This window comes from Manis pentadactyla, chromosome 11 (assembly GCF_030020395.1).
Source record: "Manis pentadactyla isolate mManPen7 chromosome 11, mManPen7.hap1, whole genome shotgun sequence".
Lineage (NCBI taxonomy): Eukaryota > Metazoa > Chordata > Mammalia > Pholidota > Manidae > Manis > Manis pentadactyla.
The window spans coordinates 49,159,000-49,178,225 of record NC_080029.1 but is presented as its reverse complement, the minus strand read 5'-3'; the positions used below and the strand labels follow the sequence as shown (position 1 = coordinate 49,178,225).

Below are 19,226 nucleotides of genomic sequence, written 5' to 3'. Positions count from 1 at the left end.
AAAGAAACTGGAACCCAGATACGTATATTTAAAATAATTTTAAAAAATAAATAAAACCATTCTGTCCAACAGAAATAGAGTGTGAACCACATGTGTAATTCAAACTTTTCTAGTAGCCACATTTTAAAAAGTAAAACCTAACAAGTGAAATTTTTGTATTTTGCTTAACTCAACATGCTCTAAAATATTACCATTAAACATGTACTCCATGTAAAAATTATCAGTGGTATAATTTACATTAGTGTTTGTGCTAAGTCTTTGAAATCTGGTATGTATTTTGTACTTGAAGCACATCTCAATTCAGACTAGCCACATGCGGCTGGTGGCTACTGTCTCAGGACAGTGTTAGAGCCAGAAGAGCAGTCCAACTTCATCCCGCCCAGTTCCTTGTTCCAGGCAACCTGGGGTCCGCATCAGCCCACAGGCTTGCCCATCCACTCCAGCACTCACCTCCTGAGAGGGTTCATGGGTGACACAACCCGCTGATTAGGAAAGAAACACACTGTTTAAAAACATTTTTTAAAAATCACCATCTTCTGAAACCTTTGAACAACTTCAAAAATAAAATTCCAGAAAAGTAGACCAATAGATACCATTTTAATAGGTAGAAGTGACAACCCCGTAGGCCATTTGCGACGGCTGTCCCACAGCCTCCCTGTGTTCTGCTCAGCTGTCCCTGGGTCTGCAGGGAGCCCAGCATAGAGAGGGCTGGAGACAGCAAGGCAGTCCTTGCTGCGCGCTGCCGGTCCTCCAGTGACGCGTGGGAGCGGCGCTTCTCCATCTCCCACCCGTCATCCTGCGCACATCAGCTCCTGCTGGCATCCCAACGACCAGGATATTGTTTTCCATGATTCATCTCAAAGACCTTGAAATAACTGAGTGAACTTTTGTCTTTCTTTCTTCACATTTTGTAGTCCTTTATGGTCTGAACCAAGCCAAAGCTGAATGTAGGGAAAATTACTACTTCAAAAACAAAATGAAACCAAGGAGAAAAGAGCACTGCTTCCAATAATGAGGACATTTGGGAGCAGACTGAATAATGAGGGTGTCTTTGCACCTGGATTGATGAGATAGCAATTAGATATGTCATCACCAAAAGCAACACAAATCTTTGATTTGCATTTTGTTTTTCAGATGGGAGGGAATGGGTATGATTCTCTAAGGATATAATTTAGACCTCTTTGCACTGAAAACGGAGGTCAAAGTAATAATAAATCTATGGTAGTGAGCTCTGTGAATCATATTTTCAATCTACAAAGATCCCCATCTTAGAGGCTGGGTTTGGAGGCTAATGCTGTGATGCCCAGATGCCATATTAGGACTTTAATAAAAACTGTCTGATTCTTGATTATTGAGGTCCCTTTCCCCACATCATGCAGCCTATATTTGGGTCCACTGAAGCACAAGTAAGAGAAGAAAAGATCAGCAGAGAGAAAAACTAGCGCCTGTTTATGTGTATCTGGTCACAGGTCAAAGTCAAGAACAGGCCAAAATGTGTGTGTGTGTGTGTGTGTGTGTGTGTGCACGCACACACACACACACACGCACGCTTATGTATGTGAAAATGGGTAGGTAGGTGTGTTGCATAGCTTCTGTTTGTCCTTTCAGATGCTCTCTCTGCCCTTCTCCACCTGCTCTATGCCTTAGAGGCCAACGTACTGTATTAAGGGGTTCTGTTGCACCTAGCGTCCCATTAGGTTTGGCTGATGCCGTCACTGGCAAAAAGTTGGAGGCAGGAAGGAGCATGAGGTTGGGGTATTTATCCAGCCAGCTGGCTCCCTATAGGATCTCTGTAAGCTGACTGCATCCCTTAAGATCACAGCCCATCACACAGCCTCTGTGCACACCTCTCTGTCACCAGTTCTGCCCTTGCCAGTGACCTGGGGTTGGTAATGGCATCCCCTGTTTTCTACTTCCAGGCAGGCACTATTCTTGTTCCTCTGTACTGGGCGCTACCCTTTGTCATTAGTTCCTTTATTACTACTCTTCAAATACCTCATTTGAGTTTATCTACTATTTCCTTCTGAGATCTTGATTGATTAAGTAAGTATGCATACATTCCCTACTCCAAAAACAATGGCCCTTCTATTAGCATAAAATGCCTTAGGTATTTCCATTGCCCACAATTTTAGGTGAGTTCCCCAGAAGCAGACCCTGAGATGAGGATCTGTGTGCACGAGTTTTTTTAGTAAAGAGATGCTCCCAGAGAAGCCTGTAAGGGAGTGTGGTGGAGGAGAGGGATGGGGAAAGCAAGTCAGGGAAAACAGAAGAGAAGGAGACAGCCAAGGTACAAGTTCAGGCAAAGTCCCAGCCTCAGCCAAATCTTGAGTGGAGCTCTGGAGCATAAACTATTTCTCAGAGTTTTCCCTGAATTGATTCAGGGGAGCTGGACTTTCAATTTCCTGCACCAGTAAGTCAGAGACCCAACAGCCCCTGGCCCCTAGGCAGAGCACCATCAATTTATACTTCACATTTATCCCCTGAAATTTGAAAGTGGCGAGGGAGGGGAGACACACTGATTATTAATTGGCTTAATAATTAAGTTGTTGGTGGAGAGGAATGAGAATTAACACCACAAAAGTTCACTTCTGATACCACAAAAGTTCACAGCAGATGCTAAGGGGACACATATTTGAAAAAGAAAAACACTGCACATGATCAAATATAGTAGTATTCACTTTCAATGGATTCAGTTAGAATACTTTACTCTTAGTAAAAATCAAAACGGACCCCATAGTCTTCTGAGAAAGCAAAGGCATCTTTGTGGGACTCTTAGCTGCCAGATGCAGGTAGAAATGGTATGTGTGCATGTGGTTTGCGGAGGGAGGGCTGATGCATCAACACTTGCCATTTCCCTCTGAAACTTCCAACACTTGGAAATTTGTCATAGAAGCTTTTCTCATCTGCAGTTCAAACACTTTTTTTCAGCAGGAATTTAGCTGAAGTTGAAATCACCATCTGTCATCTCATATTGAACCAGGTTCTTTGTATGCCAAGAACTTCTTCTCTTGGCAGTGATGTTGACTGTGATCTTTCAAAACGTTTCTTGGGTTGGCAATCTTGACTGAACAAAGCAAGCAGCCTGTCTTGGAATTTAGGAAGGGATGTGCTGAGCAAGTTGTTGCCCCAGAAAGAAAAGCATGAGGTGAAAAGTTGAACCTTAGGTTTAAAATCCCAGGAGCTGTATCTTACTATTGAGCTAAAGCCAGCTAGGGAAAAAAATCTCAGCAATATAATTAGTAGCAGCAAAATGTCACAAAAAACCTAGGAAAGGAGTATTAAATTGGAAGCAATAAATGCTATAAGCACTTTCCAGGCGCAAAGCAATATCCTGCCTGCTGCGGGGACATGAGGATGACTATGAAGGGGTCTTTGCTTCCAAGCCATTCATCATCCAATGACTGGGAGATGCTTACATGGACACAGGGTGGACTGTGCTGAGGAGGGTAGCTGACTCTGCCTCCTCCAGACACTTGGGGATCCCTTTTGCCATTTCTGTACGCCCCTCCACCAGCTCTGATATGCTTTTGCTTCCAGTGCTCCTAAGACTCTTCTTCAGTGGCTGCCCTTGGATATGATGAACATAGAGAGCAGGAAGTGGTTGGAGCTTAGTCCCCGACCAGTGATTGCTGTGTGTGGGTGTAAGAAAGTCTAGCTCCTTTTCTTAGAGCAGGACCTAAATTAATGTCCAGGCTTTTTCCCTATCAAATCAGGCTGAGCTACGCCCTCTGGACTTTGCCTAAACTCGCTCTTGCTGCATCTCTTTCCCTTCCCTGTCCTTTTCCCTCATTCCTTTTCCTGTCTCTTCTGGGACGTTTCCTTAACAAAATACTTCCCTACAAATCCTCTTCTCAGGATCTGCTTCTGGAAACCTGACTTGAGACAAGGATATAAACAAAATGCTCTGAGAGCACAGAAGGAGTGACTATTTCTGCTTGGAAATCAAAGACCTTTCCATAAAAGGAGGGGATTTGAACTAGGCCTTGAAGGGTAATTTGGATTCTGCCAGACAGATGGAATTGAGGAGTGTCATAATAAATCTGGGGAAAGTACATAATATGTGCAGGGATAATGAAGGTAATAGTGGAGAGTGATAGGAGATGAGGCTGCTAAGGTAGGCTGGGAGTAACTCAAGATGAGTCTTGAATGTTGATAAAGAGTTTGGGCTTTTTAAAAATTGGCAGTAGTGAGCCATTGTGGTTTCTGAGCAGGGAAGAAACATGGTACATCTCTCTCTTAGAAAATACTTGAATGGAAATATAAAGGATGGGTTGGAGGGATAAGAAATGGATGAATGGACTTGTTAACTAACTGGATGTAGGTGGGAAAAGGAGAGTGATCAAAATGCCTAAGTGTTGGGTTGGATCATAGAATGAATAACGGGGTCAGAACCCGGAGGGAGAAAGCCAGATGGGGGAGAAACCAACAAGCTCATATCTGGATATGTTGAAATTAAAGGAGATACCTGAAAAAACAAAACAAAACCCTAATAGCTCAAAGAAATTTGAATGAAATCTGAGAGTAATCTGAGAATTAAGAACAAATAAGTTTCAGGATATGCAGACACTCATGAAGTTCTAGTTCAAGATGAGACCAAAGAGACATTTTTAAAAATTTGCTCTCTGGATAGGAATCCAAACAACAACAACAAAAAACTTGGACACTCTTTAGCAATAAGAACACTTAAAATTCACTTGTGACAAAGTGCAATGATTCAGTTTCACTATGATTTTACTTTGCAGATTAAAGATAGAGTGGGAAGTCTATATGGTCTAAAGATTAGTTCTGATCTGATACATTGGTGTGGCTGGAACAATCTGTGAAAGCAGAGTCCTATGACAACGGTCTGAAAGAAAGAAAAATACTGCTTTCCCTGTCTGGAGCCAATTATCTAATGTGACATGGTGCTGGTGGAGGGACTCCTGGAGTAATAGTTCCATCAACTGATAATGGCCATTTCCTTAATTATTGCCGCTTGTTTGCTTATGGCCTTGCATTGATTTTTTAAAAATAAATCAGTATGTCCATGTGGGAACTGGCATTCCTGCATTGCATTGACATTCAAACAGCACATAATTAGAAGAAAAAGTACAAGCCTATATTCTTAAAAAGGGTTTCAGTTTGAGGAAAAGTCTACTTTATATAAGATACATTGTTTCAAAAGCCAAATGAACTATGGGGCAGAAGAGAGGCCCTCTCCTATTCTGTAACAATGTTTATTTAAACTCTTCTCTGTTAGATGTCTTAATACTTAGAAACTAACACTCCCTCCTATCTTAAATAAGATGTAGACTTCAGAGCCCAAGTTACCTATGGGAACAATGGGGGAAGAGCAGGAACAAAACAGGGAGCAAGAGGAGGAGGACATTAATTGTGTTGAATCAATCACCCACTCTCTCTTCCTTTCTCCTTTCCTCCTTTATTCCCTCCCCCACTTCGAGGAATACTTGACGATCTACTATGTGCCAGGAACTGTACTGGGAGCTAGAGATACCCTACTCAACAAGGGAAACATACAGGATCTCTACCTTCAGGGAATTTATCATACTTGATTTCAGATTCTGCATGTAAATAAAAGAAATCACTTGTTTTTCACTCCTGTTTTACCTCACTTTCATATTGTATATTAAGGTATATTAGGTTCACTCATTTTGGGGGTGTAACTGTAATGAAACAAGGCTGCCTTCATTTGCAATTCAACTCTCATTTCAGAGATGCATACATTTGGTCAAGTGACTTAACATTTTGACCCTCCAACTCTTCATCTATAAAACAAAGATAATGACAGCACATGCCTCATAGGATACTTGTATTATAAGAATCAATTAATTTAGAACTTAAGGGGCTCTGGTACACAGTGAGTGATCCATTGTTGTTCCCACTGTTTTTAGCATACACAGAAATAGATGAAACAGACCATATCTTTCAAAGAGCTTAACTGTCTTGCAGTTGCAGACAGACAGGCACACAGATAAAGGATATAGGGTATGCTGGGTGGAATGATGAAAAAAGAATGTTTATGTAATAGTGGGGGGTCACAAGGGAGTGGTAAATTCTTTGGGTCAACTCTTCTGAGACAGATGTATTATCAATCCAAGTAGTTTTTTAGTTCCCTGACTTCAGGTAAATGATACTTGCCTACTCAATGCCTGTTTTGCTTGCTTTATTTGCACATATTATTCCACTGTGAATAATTGTGTATGCACAAATTCAGGCTTTTTATGAAGGGAATTGATCTGTTTTCTCACACTTTCAATAAAGGAGCTTACCATAATTGGTGAAATCGGTTACATTTTCCTGATTTCTTATGTTCAATGGCATACTTCTCATAGAAATCAGAGCTGTTTGTAAAAAGAAAATAGGTCTTTTCTCATCCCAGGAGGTGGTAGTATTTTTTTTTTTTTTTGCTAGTGACTGGCTGAATTATGGCCATATGATTTACTTCTGGCCATCAGGACCCAAGGTAAACTGGGGGGGTTGTGGGAAAGATTTTCTCAATAATATGAGACTAATGAGAGGAAACACCACTGTTCTTCTCTGAATGTTGTTCGTATGCATGTGACAGGTGGCACTGCTGCAGCCATCTTGTGACCAGCAAGGGAGATACAGCTGACATTCTGAGGATGGCAAAGTAAGAAATAAAGTGAGTCCCTGAAGACATCTTTGAGCTGGTCGATTTACTGAGTTGGATTTTGATCTACCTCCAGACTTCTTGTTGTGTGAGAAAATGACCCCTTCATTGTTTAAGCTATTTTTAGATGAGTTTTCTGCTAGCTTTCATTTAACTCCTTGTGGTAGCTTGTCCCCAAATATTTGGGGGCACTTCCTAAGGGAAGATTGTACACACTCTTCCTTTTAAGCCCAGGCATGGTTGTATTATTTACTTTAACCAAAGTATTCTGAGTAACATGATGGGCAGAAGCTTCAAGTGCCAGCATGTGGTCTGCATGCTCTCCTCCCCCGCCCCTGTAGTCAGCGACCCGCACTGACATGGAGCCGCTGCCGGCCTGGTTCCTTACTGATGACAGTAACTATGGCCTTCTTGTGCCGTGATGGACTTGCAGCATGAGCAAGAAATAAACTTTATCATTTTAAGCTGCTGATATTTGTTGTTATTGTAAACACAGAATCTAGCCTATTTTGACTGGTAAACATCCTAAAGCCGAAATCGACTTAAAACAATTAAGTGAAGGCAAGAGCTTGAGATGATGAACTGAACAGTTACTGGAAAGAACAGGCTTCCCTCTGTCCACTCTACACGCTTGCAGGTTAGTGAGATGAACCTTGGAATGGTGAATAATTTAATACAAACAATGCTTTAAAAATGTCTTCTCCACCATGCATTATTCAGAGTAAATTAATCACAACTTTAAGTGTCTCATGAGTATCTCTGACACTTGCCTCATCACTTTGCCGCACCAACGTTTCTTTGTGATGACCTCGCTATGCACTCCCCTAACAACCCTAGACACCTACCTGGGGGACTTTTGGTAATGGCCAGTGATCATATAGCTGAATTTTTGTTGCACAAATTCGAAATGGAGGTGACACTCCATGGGTAGGACAGGAGAATGATGATGATGATAGCTGGTACTTACCTAGCACTTGTTCAATATGGGTAGCATTCTAAACACTGTCTGTACAGCAATTCCCATAATCCTCACCTTATAAGGCTGCTATTATTATGATCTCTCCTCTACAGATTAGGAAGCAGGGGCACAGAGAGGTTCAGTGTCTTGTCCAAGGTCATGCAACTAAAATGCAGCAACACTTGGATTGGATTCCAGGCAATCTGGCTGCAGAGTTGTGTTCTAACTAGGGTGCTTAACCAAGAAGGTGTGTGTATTTTGTTGGTGGGCATTGGGGGAGTGTTCTTGGAGCAGCAGTTCTTAGAGAAGCAAGAGGCAAAGAGCCCAGTGGAGCTTGACCTGACTTAAATCCTATAGCTGGGTGTTGTTTCACAATTTGTAAAACATGCCTGTGCCCTAGTCTCCTCAACTGGAAGATGGTCCTGCTGATAGTTCTGTCCTCTGTCAAGTAACTGAGGCACATGTAGACCTTAGTGGCAAGCTGGTCATTACTGGTGCCACTGTAGCATTCTAGGACAGACTCCCAGAGGGAACAGAACTCTTAGGCATGTGAAGAGTCGTGTACAAATATGAAATGATCATTTGGGGATCTCTCTATGGTCTATAGGAGGGTACGAATTACAGGGAGACAGGATCTAGGAAAGGCTGTCTGGAGAGTCTCTTCTGGGCTCTGCAGACACAACAGTAGCTAAGATGCACTTAATGCACTGGAATGGAAGGCTGGATAAGCCATTTGGACCAACTGTGATTTAAAAGGGTTGTGGAGCACTTTTCTGAGGCTTAAAAGGGGGTGCATAGAAGTGCATATGACTAGGGAGGTGAGAACAAGGGACTTGGATCTAAAATTGTTTCAGAAAAGCTTTGGAAATGTAGCTCAAGAGAAATAACTTAGTTTGGGAAAATGCAATTACTACCAGCAAGTCCTTTAGGTCGTATTTCTAAAATATGTTTTGAATTTGAACGCTATTCCCCATCCCCACTGTGGCACTGCCAACCCCCTGCTAGGGCCACAGCTGTATCTCTCCCAGACTCCTGGGCCAGTGTAACTAGTCTCCCTGCTCCTGTTCGTGTCCCTGCTCCAGCCATGTGCCTCAGAGGAGACAGCGATCTTGGGGAGAGTGCAGTCAGGTCCTGTGGTTTCCTCTCACCCTCAGAACAAACCCCAAACCTGTACTACAAACCTTGGTCCTGCCTGCCTCCCGGATCTCATCGCTCAGTAAACATTGCCCCACCCTCCTGCCCTGAGTCCAGCTCCACTGGCCACCTTTCTGTTGCTAGAACACACCAAGCCTCCTGCATCAGCTGTTCATTTGCTGACAACGTTGTTCCCCAGGGCGTTTGCACAGTTAGCTCCGCCCCTCTCCTCTGGTCTTGTTCCAAGTCATCTTCTCCATTTCCCCACCACCCTGTCGCCTGCCTCTGACCTCAGTTGGCCACCCTGGATCCCACTGTAGATTTCCTCCTTCATTGCCATCTGAATCCATCTTATTATTCCTTTGCTTGTTCACAGAGCTGTTGCTGGCGTCTCCTGCTGGCCTGACTTGCTTACCTTCTTCACAGTTGTATCCCCAGCACCTAGATTAGTTCCCAGAGCAAGGGGCCTCCATCAATTAATACATAAGTAATTTACATTTAATTTCCATCAGTAATACATTTCAAACAATTCACTTATATGACCCAGTACAAAAAAAGAGAGAAAAATTAATTTGGTTTACATTTAATTGGATATTGATATTTTCTTTGGATGATGGCAACAAAATAGTGATATTTGAACATAATTTTTGAGGTTACTCTACCCCTAGAAAATCTGAAATTATATATTTCTCAAAAAAAAATTAGTTTTACATGGAAAATTAAAAGCCCAGGAGCCACAATCAATAGATTCCTATTTTTAAATATTATGAAAATATAAAATTTAAGTATTATAAAAATGTAAAGTATAACCTATAATGTTTCTATAATAAAGAGCTTAGAGTTAGTAAGGGCAAAGAATGCAATGTCAAAATCTAGCTAACCATATTTTCTTTACTGTTTCTTTGAATAATTTAATGATTTTAAATATTTATTTGGAGTCCAATGAAATATTAACATTATACCTGGGTATTAAATGCATCTGCCTATTTGTCTTACTTCTGGATTTGATTCAACACTTTTATATCTAAAGATTCTTATTGGAGAGCTTGCTGGCATATCATCATCTTCAGTCCACATATGACTAAATTTGGTCATATTTACTGATTGTATAAAAAGCCCTTTCTGAGAAGTAAATATTAATGCTGACTGGTTTTGAAAAAAGAAGCCTTGGGGCACCTCTTTTCTTTCCATTTTTAGACACCCCTGTTAGCTGCTTTAACACTTGGGTGGAAGTGTTTTTAAAGGAGCTTGTGAAAATTTGGGGAAGATTTTATTTTTAATATCCCAGATTGCATTCTCTGCATTTAGTTGGTTTTGTTTCATGTGCTCCATCTGTCTTGGAGATATGGAAAACTCAGTAGGGGAAAAATGGAAAGGGCAAAATTGTTTCCCTAGTTCTTTAAAATGTCTTAAAATTACTTCACATGTAAAATCTAGCACATGGATTCCTTCACTTTTAACTTCCACAGCTCTACCCAGGTGCCTCTCAATCTGCCCTCCAAAGCAGGGATAGGAGAAATTGCTTAGTTATTCACCATTTCTAACTATTTCTATTAGTTAGAAAGTTTGCAAGGTCGGAAGCCTTTTACACAACATCTACTTTGAAAGACTTCTGTAAGACTTCTTATCATTTCGGGTGAACTTAATGAAACACACAGACTGGTTCTTTTATTATGAATATTGTTAAAGGAGAATATAATCAATTTGCTTCTTGGCTATAGTTGATCTGGGATTTCTGATATCTTTGTTTAATGTTTCAGACTAAGTACTAGATGAAAAAATCTGAAAAAAACACATTTCTTTGCCTATCCCAGGCTGTGCTTGATGGTGAAAGAAGTTGAAATATTATTCCTCACTGGACATTACACCCAATTTCAAGCTTCTACTACCTTTTTTAAAAGCTACTGGAGAATACCTAGCAAAGTTTTTGTTTCTCTGAAAGTCAGCTGGTTCTCTTTGTAACTGGAGCAGTTCACTAATTGGGCATTGGGGAGCTCTCAGTGTTTTTATCCACCCTACCATTGTTCAAAGTTATATTCATGTATTTATTGAATGTCCTGTAGACTTAGACTGTGAAATTCTGGATACTGAAGATCTTTTATGATGTGTATAGCACCAAAAAACAAAAAACAAAACGAAACAGAAAGATTCTTCACTATCATCTCAAAAGGGACTTTAATCTGAAGCTATAAAGTGACACTTCTTTGGCGTGTGTTTATTTCCAAATGAACAGAATCAAACCTTCAACAAGCAAAACTTACAGCTCCAACTTCCTGGACCTACTGAATTGAGATGATGCCAGTATCCTGGTTTGTTATTTTGGAAGGATCATTAGAGTTATTATAAATCAAGTATTTTCAGTCAGAAGAGGACCTTAAGAGAAGGTGATATTTACCTACCAACTTAACATTTCCCTGTATGGCCCCGGAAGATGACTGGTTAGCCAGAGACGGGTAAGATTCCTCAAGGGAGGAACAACCTAAGACAGGCACAGTCGCAGGGGGCCATGTGGTGAGAAAATGGGGAGCAGCAGAGGTGAGGCTTAGAACCCCCCCCCTCATGTTCTGAGAGAAATCTTCTGCATACATGGATGTTTATTGCCCTCGTCTAGCTCGGATTAACACATAGCCTACAGGCACACACCTGATCATCTACATTTGCTCTCTTACAACACTAAACTCTGTTTTCTACCTTTATCTCGTATCTACCTACTTCAGCATTTTATTAAAAATAATAATAATAGAGAAATGTGGTATCCACATATAAATCAAGTTTAAAAATCAAATGAATATTCATATTTGAACTGACTGTGTATAGTTCATAATGCATGAACAAAACCGAAAGCTTCTGTGATGACTGCCCTTGCACTGTTCACCATGTAACTTATTCACTATGTAAGAATTTGTGCTCCATGTAAGAATTTGTTCGTTATGCATCAGAAGATTGGAGACTGACGAAAATTAGGCTTGGGGTGGATTAATGATTGTGCATTGAGCATTGACCCCCCTATACAGAAATTTATTGTGATTAACAACTATTTGATCAATAAATATGAGAGATGCCCTCACAAAATATATATATACATATATATATATATATAAACACACTTCCAATTGTAAAATAAATAAGTAACCGGGATGTAATGTATAGCATAAGGAATATAGTCAAAATATTGTAACAACCTGGTATGGTGATACCTGGTACCTAGAATTATCATGTATATAAATGTTGAATCACTGTGTTGTACACCTGAAACTAATGTAATGCAATACTGTTGTCAACTACCCTTCAATAATAAAAATAAATAAATAAATAAATAAATAAATAAATAAATAAAAAGAGAAGGTGATATTTAAATATCATGTGATAGTCACAGCTGGCTTTACAGTTTACAAACCATGGCTCAAGCTGATAAACTAATACATTAGTGCCTAACCTCCATAATATCAAATTTTCTCATGTCCTATGACTCATCTGAGAGCTCTGTTCACTTGCCATTAATATCTCCTATCCTGTTACAAGTTCTTGTCATCATCTGGACCAGCTTCACCTCTGAAATCTTGAACTTGGAAATTCCACTCTGACCTCAACCCTATCCTCTTCTCTCCCCTACACCTTCACCCCACCCATCTTCAGCCTTACCAAGTTTAATCCCCAGCTAAAAGCCCCCAGCCCTCCTGGCTTAAAGGACACTTGAAGGATACTCTCATTATTGGACACAACCCCCTTCTGCCAACTTGCTGGCGCAGCCAAGCAACCAGTCCTCAATCCTGATCCACCCACCAATCTGTTTTCTTTGGCCCTTGAGTACTGCTGGAGAAAATCACAGAACATGTAATCATACCATCAGGAGCTCATAAAAATTTTGAATTTCAAACTCAACTGGGCACTCAAGACCATCTGGTCATTCTTAGTTGGTTCCCTGTATAATCACCCTGGTCTAAGACACCTGGGACTGGACAACACGCATCACAGACATTTAGGACAGAGCTAATTATTTTGCTCAAAATATACAATAAAGTTCATTTTTCTCTTGGATTTCATGTGGACAAAATTTTTCCCATTTTTCATGTGTCTCCTCTCATTTTACAGTTTTTTCAAATGGATTACTTCTTGGAGTAAAGAGTTGAGAGGAATATTAAAAAGTTTAAGATAATCACAAAATATTTATTACATACCTACTGTGTGCCAAGCACTGTTCTAAGTGCAGGGACAGAGCAGTGCACAAAATAAGTGGTCTGCCTTCACATACTATCTTTTAGTGGCAAGGGACAGAAAATAGGCAAATCAGTATGCTCTGTCAAAAAGTGAGAGGTAGGGCTGCAGGGCCCGGAAAGGCTGCTCTGTGTACTAGGTAGGAATATGAGCCAGACTGCCTGGGTTCAAATCCCAGGACCGGCCATTACCACGCTTGTGACTCTGGACAAGTTACTAACTGCTCCCTATCTGTAAAATGGCGATGTTCATCGTACCAACATCGCAGGTTGTTATGAGGACTCAATGACACACAAAGAATTTTCCCTGGTGAGCGCCACATAATTATCAGCTAGTTTAAATAGTTGTCTCATCATGCCCCCCACCCTCAACAACTTTCCCAGCCTGTGCACTAGGGCAGAGATAGATTCACCAAGGAAGGAAAGCCCCTTGCTTGGAGGAACCCCTCACTTCCAAGCCCAGAGAGAGTCCCCAGAAATGTGGTGTTTCCATCAAGTTTGCAAAAGTTAAGGTATTCTAACCACAATTGGCTAAGACGCCATTGTGTCAGGTAGCCTGGAAGTGCCCGTGGGCATCTGGGGATCCAGCTAAGGGGAAGTTAAGCTGGAGACACTTTCATTTGGGTTTTGTGGGGACCATCTAAGCAGGGTGCCGAATGCAGGCGCCTCCCTCCAGTGGACCCAGTCTTGTCCCTACAGAGAGCTCAGATTCATCTGCCCTCTCACCCAGCGTGACCACATCACCTCTCCATTAGAGCGCCACCTCAGCCACCCCACTGCTGCCCTGGCCTGGCCTCACTGACCCTTCTTCCAAAGCACAGATCTTAGTACGACCCAGAGCTGATCATGACATTCCTTTGTCTTCAGTCCTCTTGCGGGCTTCAGTGTAAGTCAGGCTTCTCGCATCCTGAGGCTTCTGCCCACCTTCCAACCCAGCTTCTGGGACACTGTGTTCCGGCCACCCCTCACTTCTTGCCCACAAACTGCAGGTAAAGGAGGGGTGAGAAGAGAGCGCTCTGCAGCCAGGTTGGCTCAGCTCAAATCCTGCCCCCCTCCCCCCACTGACTGCTGGCCCTGAGAAGTCGCCCGCCCGCCCAAGCCTCAGGGCCTCACCTTTAGGGAGCCGCGAGCTCCTGGCCCACAGGCTGTGGGAGCAAAGCAACTGACACATGTGAAATGTTCCAAACAGGGCAGCGATGTGCAGAAAAGCTGGATCACAGAGGTACCTCGATATTATTTGATGGTTCCTTCATGGGAAATGGCCTCTTCTCTGCTTGGCCAACTGGTTCTTTAAGACTCGGCTCAGGCATCTCCTCCTGCAGCTTCCCTGACCTGGGCTGGGGGCTGGGAGGGGCTCTGGGCTCCATGGGTGCTGGCCACCCACCCCACCCAACGCTGGGCATGCAGCTGTACACGGGAATGTGGGGTCCTCCAGGTGGGGATCGTGGCCTCTCCCTTTGTAACCCAGGAACTGCCTAGAGCCCGGCACAGGACAGGTGCTCAGCAAAGTGTTGAGAGACTGAATGGATTAAAGAGAGAACACAAATCAAAGGACAAATAGTTGAAATAAAGAGGAGCCAGTTCTAGTCTCCTCTCCTGACCATTTGCTTTTCAAAGGATTGTATAACATGATTTATTTTACCATTTTTCTGAGTGTTCCTGTCTGTATTGGGTCCTTTCCTGGCCAATTCTCGGGCCTGATAGCATTGTGCTTCTGAAAAAGAGGAAAGAGTTGAGTGTGTGTGTGTGTGTGTGTGTGTGTGTGTGAGGGTGGGGGTGGGGTAGGACGCTGGACAAGAGGAAGCCTATTTCCTCAGGAAATAGGTTCCCGAGGACACCATAGCCATTTTAATACTCTTTTAGCAAAGGAGCCCACAGTAGTAGGAGCAAGAATTCACATATATTTTCAAGAACAGAAGAGGAACCCTGGCTGCAGGCATGTCAGACTTTCATTAGAACTGTCTTCACTCCTTCCTTTCTAAACATTACAAAATAATTCATGTCTTGGGAAAAAAATTAAACAATACAGAAGAGTAGAAAGTAAAAGAAGCAGAACGATCTCATCCCCCCATTCTGCTCCCCATAGGTAATCTCTGCCTCAGGGCAGATTTCAAAGTATACACTGGGACGCTGGCCGTCAATGTCCAGCAGGGCTGTAGCCATATTTAAAAAGCCAGAAAGGTGAAATTATAATGAGATTTGTCTGGAGAGACACACCGGATGGAAATGCTATAGCAAACACTTGTTTTACGTAGTGGAAGGAAGAAACTATTTAAAATAGATCACCAGAAGGAACCCTCTTTATCAGAGAGGCGTGTGGAGTAGGAGTGGTCAGCGCGGGCTCTGGAGCTGGGCTGCAGGCCTCGCTCTTTACCCCGGTCACTCAACAGTCAAGCGCCGAGGGAAGTGCCCCACACCCAGGCAGCAGGAGGGCCCAGCATTTCGGGACACTCAATCAAATGGGGCCGCCTCTCCTGGGCCCTGGGATTATTTGGCTTAAAAATGCCTGGATTGGAGTTCTGTGGTCTGGAGGGGATCACCTGGGAGCCAAGGAGGGTCTCACCCCCAGGCAGTCTCCCCCACCCTCTCTTTAACTCTATGGTCACTGTTCCCACTTGTCCCAGCCCAGTAAAGGCAAAGGGAACACAGCCCCTGGAGGCCAGGCCTTGGGAAAGCACATCAAGAGCTGTGCAAGGGGAGAGCCCGAGCGGGAGGGCTGCCCTGGCTGGGTCTAAACATAGAACCGGCAGGACAGCCTAAGCAAGCTCGTGTGAAGATGCAGGAAGAGGGCTGCCCTGGGGCCTTGCGGGAAGTGAGCCCAGACCCTCCCTCCCGGTGCACCTGCCTGCCCTCAGTAAACCCCCTCTTTAATTGCCAGTCCCACCCCTTTGCTTCTAGACCTCTTCACTGCCACCTCATTTGGGCTTTGAAGATGGATTGATGTGGGACCTTTGTTTACAAAACCTCCAGCCTGCAGTGAAAGCAGAGCCGGTATAGGCCCATGTTTGCTTCAGTTCTTGGAGAGGCCAGGATGAACTGAATCCAGCTGTGGGGAGGAAGAAGTGCTGCTGCGTCCCCACATTTAAAAAGGAGCCCTTGGAGACCAGTTTGCCCTGTGATGTTGTCAGCTGCGATCCACAGTGGGCTCTCCACAAAGGCAGTCCTTGTGACCTTCTGCACCTCTCAGGGCTTGCCTTCTGTGCCCATGGGGTTGAAATATCTTGCTCCAACCCCAGGCTTCAATTTAGACTGATCAGAAAGAAGTTCTCAGCTTTAAAGTGATGGAACTCCTGAATGGATTAAAAAAGAAAATTGTCTCTAAGAAAAACAAAAACATTTGGGAAATAGGAAGTTAAGTGCTAATAAGGAGCAGAAAACATATGCAAGAAGAGTAAATTCCTCTAGTATTTAATTTTAAAGTTTTTATTTTCATTTTTTTTAAAGTGTCTAGTTTAAATGGTTTTTAAACAGACCTAGCTGGCATTCTCAGCACTTAGACTTTCTGGCTCACAGGTACATTGTTTAGGCTCCTCATCAGCTCTTTGCTGCCACCATGTGTCTGATATAAATATCACAACAGGATTTTCTACTTTGCAAGTAAATGGTGGAAAACCTCTACCAGTCTATTGGCTCCTATGACAATAAACCGTGTAGAATTAAAGCGATGTTTTAGCTTGTTAGTGAGAGCTGTATAACCTAGGTGAGTTTTCAGTAAGTCTTTCACTTCAGAAGATATCATATCACCGTTTTTTCTCTTCTCCTGCAATTCACTGTGCCTTTGCTGAGGGATAAATTTAATCCTTAGAGGGAGTAGTTATGATTATAAGTCCTACTAATGATATCCTTTCCAGAGAGACCACATTGATGTCCATTCGATTTTATTTTATGGCATTCAATAAAAATTCTATATTCAGGATGACTGACAGTTTGCACAGTCTCTGATGTGAGAATTTCTGAAAAATAGCTCAAATACACATCAAAGTGCAACCTCCTCATGCTCATTTGATATCTCTGTCTTTAGAGAACAGTTTGGATCCCACCTCCATGTGCACTAGGCTGCACCAGTTCATCCTGTTTCTTGCTTATCCATGTAGTCTGAGTCACTTCTTGCTGCATAGAAACTGGGGGGTGCACAGATATCATGTTGTCCTGGATGGAATTTGCAAAATGCTTACCCTCCTGAGCAGATCAAGGGGGCTGCTCCTTTATGCAGAAAGGCTGTGGTAGTCTCCTCTTCAGCCTTACCTGCAAAGAGGAAATGGCCACCTGCTCCTAATAGTCATCCCAGAATCTTGCTACACCGCAGTGGTAGCCTCGGGGTCAGTTCCCAAAGTCACCCGCTAGAGCAACCTTCCATGGTTCCGGAGTGCTTATCTGTGGACCTTATTGATCTTTCGCTTCTCAATCCAAAAATAGCTCTGAGAGAGGGCTCAGGCATTATCTTCTCCAAACGATCAAACAAGTCTAGTCAAAGCAGTGCCCACAGAGGACTCTGTAGCTCCTCTTAGGCAGAATTTCTTAGACCCAACCCCATGTTTGCCCCAGAGGGAAAGTTGTGAAGGGCATGGTCTGAAGGGGCAGTCAGTTTGACTGAAAGGAGAGTGCTTGGAATGTTCATCCTGCTTTACCTGAGGCTCCTGCGAACCAGGTCAAGGCGAGTTTTATCACCCTGGAGGGTAAAGCAGAGATTATGGGATACAAACAGATACAAGTTTGTGCTTCTGGGCCATTTAAATTGCTCTGACCAGAGTCTTCCCTGTATTTCTAGGGATATTTGAGTTGTGGCTCATCTGTACACTTCCAACTCCATGAGATGAGGTGTCTGTCAACATCTGCAAAGGCAGGTGAGAACACGGGCAGCAGGGGCCCCAGAATTTCTATATAGAAGGAGCTTTGGGGAAACCGATTAGATGTAGGGGCTGGAGGGAATGTCTTGAGGTTGCATTTGCATTCAAGCACACCAATTTCAATTGTGTATTTATTTGAGGTGGCTCTGGGGACTATTGGAGTTGCCATTGAAGGGAATCGGTTGGTCAGCCCTTCAGTTTTTCAAATAAAAGTCTCTTTATAAGTATGGAAACCTGGTGTGAAGAGTTTGACCAGTCCAGGTAGAAGTCTCTTCAAAAGACAAGAGATCTGTGATTGTTCAACAGTTTTAGAAGTCTCAGAATGGGGGTGCCAGTGTCACCAAGACTTGAGGCTTGGCAGCTCAGTGTGGAGGGATCCGTTGCTCTAAGAGCCCTCAGGGGGGAAACAGCAGAAAGCCTGGAGCCAAAGCCCACCTTCAACCTCATGCCTTTGCCACCGACCCCTGCTGTGTCCACCCTCCTTGCCATTGTCCAATCTGGGCCATGCTGCTTCCATTGATATATGTGTGTCCTGTTTTTCAAAAAAGAAACAACAGGCTCAAACTGGAATCCCTTGTGCCCATGTGGCAAACCAAGATTCAATTGCAGTAATGTGACTTTACCAGTTAATCTGGAATTTCCTGATCAGCACTAGTGAGGTAATCTGCACAGTAGACCTCTGTCCTTCCCCCAAAGGAAGCTGACTGGCTGGCTAGTGGGTTTCAGCCCTGGGCAAGTTCAGTATGGATTCAGTGAGACAGAAATGACAATGGAATGTTCTTGATGTAAAAGGGTTTATTACCCAGTTTCACTCTCCTGACAGTAGACTGAGCACTAGAATCACATCTGCATCCAACAGTCTGCAGACCCGTAATCCTCCTCTGCCCCTGCCTCTGCCCAGGGCAGCGGGCAGAGCTCTTTTTATAGTGACTCAGTCAATAATAGCTTATTGCCTGTGGGTGTGGAAGCATTAGCCAACAGTAGGCCAATTACATCATCAAGTATTTTAGGGTCAGGTGAGGATCCTGGCCATAGGAACTTCCATTTTCCCCACTGCCTGAAATAATCCTTTCTTTTCTTTTACTAATAATTTCCTTGTCCTGTTCCATTTCTGCCTATAAAAGTCTTCCATTTTGTACAACTCCTTGGAGCTCCTTTTACCTGCCAGATGCGATGCTGCCCCATTCATGAATCATTGAGTAAAGTCAATTAGATCTTCAAATTTACTTGATTGAATTGTGCTTATTAATAGTCTGTAGAGGAGTCAGAGTAGGTCTTAGGGGAAGTAATTTGAAGATACTGGAGAAATATAATGCAGTTGATCCTTGAACAACATGGTTTTGAACTGTATGGGTCCACTTATGTGTGGGTTTTTTTTCTATTAATATACAGGAAAATGTTTGGAATTTGCAACAATTTGAAAAAACATTTTCTGTAGCTTA

At 42.9% G+C, this 19,226-nt stretch overlaps 1 protein-coding gene across 4 annotated transcripts in view; it reads right to left on the bottom strand.

Moving 5' to 3' along the window:
• Window positions 1–431: 431 nt before the first annotated feature.
• The window catches only part of PYGL (glycogen phosphorylase L), an 87,010-nt gene continuing 68,215 nt past the window's right edge, over window positions 432–19,226 (bottom strand). The window contains exons 21-22 of one of the 4 annotated variants that reach the window (XM_057488471.1): window positions 14,580–14,651; window positions 432–453 (exon numbers count right to left, since the gene is read on the bottom strand). In XM_057488471.1, coding sequence (XP_057344454.1) covers window positions 447–453; window positions 14,580–14,651 — 79 coding nt within the window. In that variant the 3' untranslated portion in view covers window positions 432–446. Of the gene's footprint in view, window positions 483–14,579; window positions 14,652–16,175; window positions 16,228–19,226 lie in introns of those variants that run through there. The other 3 variants (XM_036917574.2, XM_036917626.2, XM_036917613.2) reach the window with 3 other exon arrangements.